At 42.2% G+C, this 6,282-nt stretch overlaps 1 protein-coding gene across 1 annotated transcript in view; it reads left to right on the top strand.

Moving 5' to 3' along the window:
* galnt17 (polypeptide N-acetylgalactosaminyltransferase 17) overlaps positions 1–6,282 on the top strand; it is a 32,471-nt gene that overhangs the window by 9,121 nt on the left and 17,068 nt on the right. The window contains exons 4-5 of the mRNA XM_017437140.3: positions 4,417–4,591; positions 5,932–6,129. Coding sequence (XP_017292629.1) covers positions 4,417–4,591; positions 5,932–6,129 — 373 coding nt within the window. The remainder of the gene's footprint in view (positions 1–4,416; positions 4,592–5,931; positions 6,130–6,282) is intronic.

Genomic DNA, 6,282 nt, shown 5'->3' with positions numbered 1-6,282 from the left:
CCCCACCCCCACCCCCACCAACTCCATCTTGGGCGACGCTGCCGGTTGGCTGACAGCTAGCGATCCATCAAAGAGGGAAAGACGTGACTCAGAGGGCACGGCAGGAAAACACACAATACTCACCGCACAAGCCTCACCTTCAACATCTTTCATGACTCCGTGTGTGTGTGTGTGTGTGAGGAAGAAGAAACAGGAAATGACTTTGGCCCTGTTCAAACCTAACATCTGTCCTGAAAGTGGTCGTCTACGGCTGGGAGCGTTCACTCCTGGCCCGTTCCCTGCACCTCGTCATGGAGAGGCCTGTTGGATCGGCGCGTTGCTTTGATCCAGTGGAAATGGGAAATGGACATTTCCTTGTCGTAAATTTCAACGGGAACGCCCCCTCGAGTGGGAGCAACTCCGACTACCCCCCAATTAGGATACCAAGATGGCTGCTTCTCACAACTTTAGTAAGTAAACTCTTTTACTGTCAAAATTTGTTCTTTAGGTTGTGTTTATGTGCAGTTCTGTCGTTGTTAATGTTGTAACAGTTTTGTAATAATGGCCAGCAGGAGCCAAAGGTTTAGTAATAAAAACAGAAGTTTGTGTTTAGTCAAAGCCTTGGTGGCTGAAATTTTAAAGCTCCAGCAGAACGACACGTACGTTTTTGATGAATTTACTCTGAAACTCCGTTAAACTACAGCCAAACGAGTCTCTTAGGTGTCTGAGAGCTTTACGCTGCTTGTTACTGATTAATGTGTGACGCTGTTGCCTGATTGTTTGTGTGGTAACCATGCATGTGTTCTTTTGGACATCAATACGTTTGCAGACGGGGAGAAAATGACTCCTGTTCCTGGCGCCCACATGTTCCATGGATGAAGACCTCAAAGTGAAAGATCACCTTGTGCAACCTCACACATGGTCAGGTATTAAAGGCATTAAAAACACTAATTGTAACATAAACCATAGCAGTAAAGTTAGTAAATCTCTGTATTGTTAAACCTTTTGCACATTGAGCAGCCCTTCAATGATGACTGTTTTAGTAAGGAGCAGACGTTGTTTTTAATAGAGCACCTGTGTCACGTGACAGAACTCAACGCTCGGCTTCAAACAGCCAAAGCAAACAAAAAAATGTTGTGAATGGAAGCTTCTGAAGAACTAACAGGACACTTCAAGCAGACTTTCAGTCCCGATAAAGCTGCTAGGAAGTGGGAAGGTCTCGTCAAAGACAATCAAAAGACAACAGGAAGAGGAACCGTTTGGTTTTATAAAGAAATGGCTGAACTGAGAGGAGCTCAACACAACATTTTCTGCCCAAGGCCTCGAAGCGCCGCGACCCAACTCTTTCCACACCAGCATCCACGAAGAAACGGGCTCCTCCGTCACTCCGAGGAAGACAGCCGCCGTCAAGAGGTTCAAACACCTGAGCACCCAGATGCTGCAGAAAACGTTGATTTTAATGCGAAACTCCAAGTATTAGCATGTTTTTTGTTTGTGTTTCATTGAAGTAAAAAGTTGAAGCAGTCATTGCTCAAACTGCTGTGTTTTGCACATTTATGACTACTTTTTATTTTTTATTAAAATGTTGAAACGGTCACAACTCAGACTTTTGTCTTTTTACTTAACTATAGGCTAGAGTTACTTGAAACAGTTAATTTAACAATACATGTTAGAAAAAACAGGTTTTCTCACTCCAGTTACATTCACAAAGTCAATGTTGCGAGAGACTTCTTCTTCTTCTTCTTCTTTCAGTCTCCACAGCGAGTCGTCCTTCATCTAACTCCGTCTTCACCGTCCTCTGTCCTCACCTCCAACTCCCTCCATGTCCTCTAACTGCATCCATATATCAGGGAGAGACTGCTTATTAAGTTAAATTATCAAAACCCTTTTCAAAAATGTTGCTTTGCTCATATGTTACCGTTTACTCAGACGTTTTTATGTCTGGTAACGTGTGAATGCTTTCAGTGTGATAATAACACGGTATTATTACAGATATTGTGTTTTTAAATTCACCATCAGCTCTGAGAAATAAAAGAATGACACTGAAACTGAAGATATTTACAGGTGCACTGTTCCATTTATACAGCTGTATAAAACCCAGTAAGTCGCTCATTTTTATCTTCCATGCTGATGTTCCTGGCATGTTGCAGATGCTCCATGGCACAAGTTATGGAGAACAACGCGAAGACGCCTCCATCTGCAGTTCAAACAACCAAACGCTTTCTCCGCGGCTGATCTGGACGTTCTGTTGCTCGCCTGCTTCTCTTAGAGCCCCGTCGTCACGTTTACGTGTCGAGATAAATGGACAGGCTTGTCCACTGCAGGGACCGTCTCCCAGCGAGCGGCACTCATCCATCTTCTCCTGCCTGACCTCAGCATCCTCGCATCACGGACACGCCCCGGTGGTCCGGAGAAAAGGTCAATAAATCGCAACCTCTCATCAACAATCCCTTAAAGGAGGACGGAGTCGTAGGACTTGTGGTTGATGTCGTCTCCTCCTCGTATCGGTGACCTCTGATCACATTGATCCGTGGGAGTTGTGAAAATGAAGGAATATAAAGGTTTTCTCTGTCCTTGAAGCCTCTGATTCAACATGGAGAACAGGAAACTGTCCAAAAACATCAAATGACCAGCTGAGATTAGTGCTCGTTAAGACTTCTTTCTTTCTGGTAGTCTGGTGGGAGAGAGTCGAAGAAAAATCAAATAATCAGACGAATTAAAAGTGTTTTTTCCTAAAACGATCCATATTCATAAATTCTGTGTTTAAGAACGGGTCTGAGCATCCTCTTTATGATTAGGAATGTGAGGCAAAGAGAATAAAACATGGGCTTTTGTTTTTCTCGTGATACAGAGTGAGAAAAATAAAGCAACAGGGTGTGTTTGTGTCTGGAGGGGAAAGGCTGATGAGTTAATTCAGAGATCAAAGGTGGAGCGGCCGCTGACGTTCAGGAAGCTGCGGACGCTTTGCTGTTATTTGGAGTCTGCTGGAACTTTAAGAAGCACCGCAGGCAAACATGAAGGCATCCTTCCTCTGGTTTTTATGTTTAATGTTTATAAAACAGGATTACTGTGAACTTACGTGTTTTTATGTCAGCTCAGAATAATTCAGCAGTAATTAAACGTTGAAGAAATGTCAGACTTTAAAGCTGACTCAGCATTCACACTTTTGTTTTCCTGTTTCTTCTGCAGCCGACATTATTTTGCAGTCACACTTTGTGCTGTTTTAACCCTTCGTGTACCAAAACGTTCCTCTCAGTTAGGAGCAGCGTGCTGCGACTTTGGGCTCTTGTAACTTTTACATATTTCAAAATATTTTGTTTTATTTCAAAGTAAATTTTCTTTCAGAAGTCTCTCTGTTTTTGACTCTGTTTTCGTCTGCTTTGAGTTTTTAGCTCTCATTTTAGCTGCTGTTTAATTACTTTTATCTTTCAGCTACCACCTTTAAATACAATCTTGTTCATATTAACATCTTTTTGCTCACTTTAGCATGTGTTTTGCTATTTTTTAGCCACAATTTTGCTTATTTTAACATCTTTTTTGCTTTTAGCCACTGTTTTACTGCTTTTAGCTCCTGTTCTGTTGCTTTCAGCTTTTGTTTAGCTCATTCTAGCCTCTGTTCTGCTCGTTTTAGCTTCTTCAGCTCAACATTCGACGAGCTGTAATGGCAGCCTCGAACCCGAAGCCTACAGGCTGCGTCTGTTTCCTCTGCAGGGAACGCCTTAATATCTTAAATCCTTTCCCCACATGTGCTGCTTTCCATTAATCTGTTGGTAAATAAATGTGCCGGTGTCGTGTGAAACATCCCGCTGCTGTTTCCTCTTTTTAAAGCATTTTGTTGTGGAAATCTGACATGTCTGAGCTGCTGCGGTCACAGTAGATAAGGGTTAAATCGGTTTAAATAATCTGGTCTAAAGAAAATAATAATGTCAAACCTTTATCCTAATAACTGCATTCCTGGCTGTTTTTTTCACCTTGTGTAATAAATCTAAGGACAGACTGCAGCTTTTTGATTACATCTTTCTAAGAACTGTAGTTGAAAACAGACAAAATATCCTGTCAGATTGTTGTTAATTTAGGTGTTTACATGATGTTGATGATCTTGACTGTTAAACAATTAAACCTGTGTTTACATCTGTCTCCTGCAGGTAAAGAAGAAAGATTAATTATCACTCGCTGCCATGCTTCTTTTTGTGAAGGAATGCATATCACCCACCCAGTAACACTTTTTATCCTCAGTCCACATGTGAACAGATGAACTGTGATGCTTAAAACAGCAGATCTGTTCCTTTGTTCCCTGTTTTTACGAGGTCAGGGATCAGGATTATGTTCTTATTTATTTATTTGTTCAGAAACTCATCTTCAGCTGAGCTTCATAATCACTTCTCTTGGCCACACAAACCCGTCTGAACCCGTTTTGTGAATGTTGGCGTTCTGCAGAGCTGCTGAAGGGACCGCTGGAGGAATACGTCAACAAGCGGTACCCGGGCCTGGTGAAGATCGTAAGGAACCAGAAACGGGAGGGGCTGATCCGGGCCAGAATCGAGGGCTGGAAGGTGGCCACCGCTGAAGTGACGGGATTTTTTGATGCTCATGTGGAGTTTACCCCTTCATGGTGAGTACTGACTGGGAATAAAGGACCAAAAAAGAACAATATTTCAGTAATTCACTCAGGTTTCTCTTTTTCTATAGACTCTGTGAATGTTTGTTCTCCTTGATCCAAATTGTATCATCTGTATGTTATGGTAAAGAGCTTTAAAATAAAAAGCTGAGCTGTTTAAAACATGAAAGATTCTGGGATAAAGACGGGAGGTTAAAACCAGGAACTAAAAGGCATAAAAGCATGCTGTAAAAAAAGACATTTTGTGTTATTTGTGCGTTTGTTTACCTATGGAAACAACTGAAGTGATGATAAATAGTTTAACAACAGAGACGTTTGGGATGGAAAAGTCCGACAGTTTTGAGATGTATTTATGCTCAGATTTGTGAACAGAAGACCGGTGATCCGAGCTCCACCTCGATCCACCGGCCCGCTTTATCCCAAATATTTATTCTTGACGGTTGTCTTCGTTGATCTGTCTCTTTTCTTTCACACCTAGCAGCAGATTCGATCTTACATTTCCATTAATTCTCAGCCTGTATGGTTCCGCCGTATTCGTTTGAAAGAACCAAAGTGACTGATTAGAGAGTGATTAATGTTAAACTTACCTGCCGTATTTGTTTACCTGCGCAGACTACAGCCAGCTGATTGTAGGTCAGTCAGGTGACTCGATCTTCCACGCGGTTTTCTGCAGATTCAGCCGACCCACATGTCAGGATATCTGGAGAATTACTGCAGGAAACTCTTTCAAACTCCACCATCTGATATAGTTCAGGATAACTTTTTGTTTTTTGCTTTTAAATGGATATTTATGAAAAGAAGGTAATTAATTGCTTAGTATCAATTATCAGTCATAAAGATAAACTACAGAATCATTAGTGGACAAAGCGTATTTTATATCTGTGGTGTTATGAGAATTACAGAAACATTTATTTTTAGCTTGTGTATTTTTCTGTTTCTGTTTTTTCTTTTGCAATATTACCTTAAAGTGCTCGTCTGAATCCTTTAACACCATCTGAAGGAAGCTCATTCTCAGCAGGGGGAACCATCTCCTGCGTCGTTCCTCCAGTCCTTCAGTGAGCTTCTGATTGGAGTTTCAATTATCAGAGGATTAAATCCAGCTGTTCTGTTCGTTAAAACAGAATAAAAGGAATTAGCACAAACGGAGAATCAGCAGATCTGAGATGTTTTAAAGGATGCTCGGGTCGTTTTCCAGCTCAGTGAGTCTTTCTGGGATGGTACACCCTCCAGTCTGCTCAGCATAAAGTAGAACCAGTGTGAAGACGGGACGATATGTTGGAAAGGATTGGTGATGTCTGTGTGTGAGTCTGTAAAGAGTTTGTTCTCCTTGTCAGGGCCGAGCCTGTTCTTGCCAGAATCAAAGACGACCACAAAAGAATCATCCTGCCGTCCATCGACAACATCAAACACGACACGTTCGAGGTGGAGCGCTACGAGAACTCGGGCCACGGCTACAACTGGGAGCTGTGGTGCATGTACATCAACCCGCCCAAGCAGTGGTGGGACGAGGGAGACATGTCTGCTCCTATAAGGCAAGTCATCCATCCATCATCCATCATCCATCCATCCATCATCCATCATCCATCCATCCATCATCCATCATCCATCCATCATCCATCATCCATCCATCCATCATCCATCATCCATCCATCATCCATCATCCATCCATCCATCATCCATCATCC

The sequence above is a fragment of the Kryptolebias marmoratus genome, linkage group LG2 (assembly GCF_001649575.2).
Source record: "Kryptolebias marmoratus isolate JLee-2015 linkage group LG2, ASM164957v2, whole genome shotgun sequence".
NCBI classification, from domain to species: domain Eukaryota; kingdom Metazoa; phylum Chordata; class Actinopteri; order Cyprinodontiformes; family Rivulidae; genus Kryptolebias; species Kryptolebias marmoratus.
The sequence above is the reverse complement of the archived record's forward strand: the minus strand, read 5'-3'. Positions and strand labels throughout refer to the sequence as shown.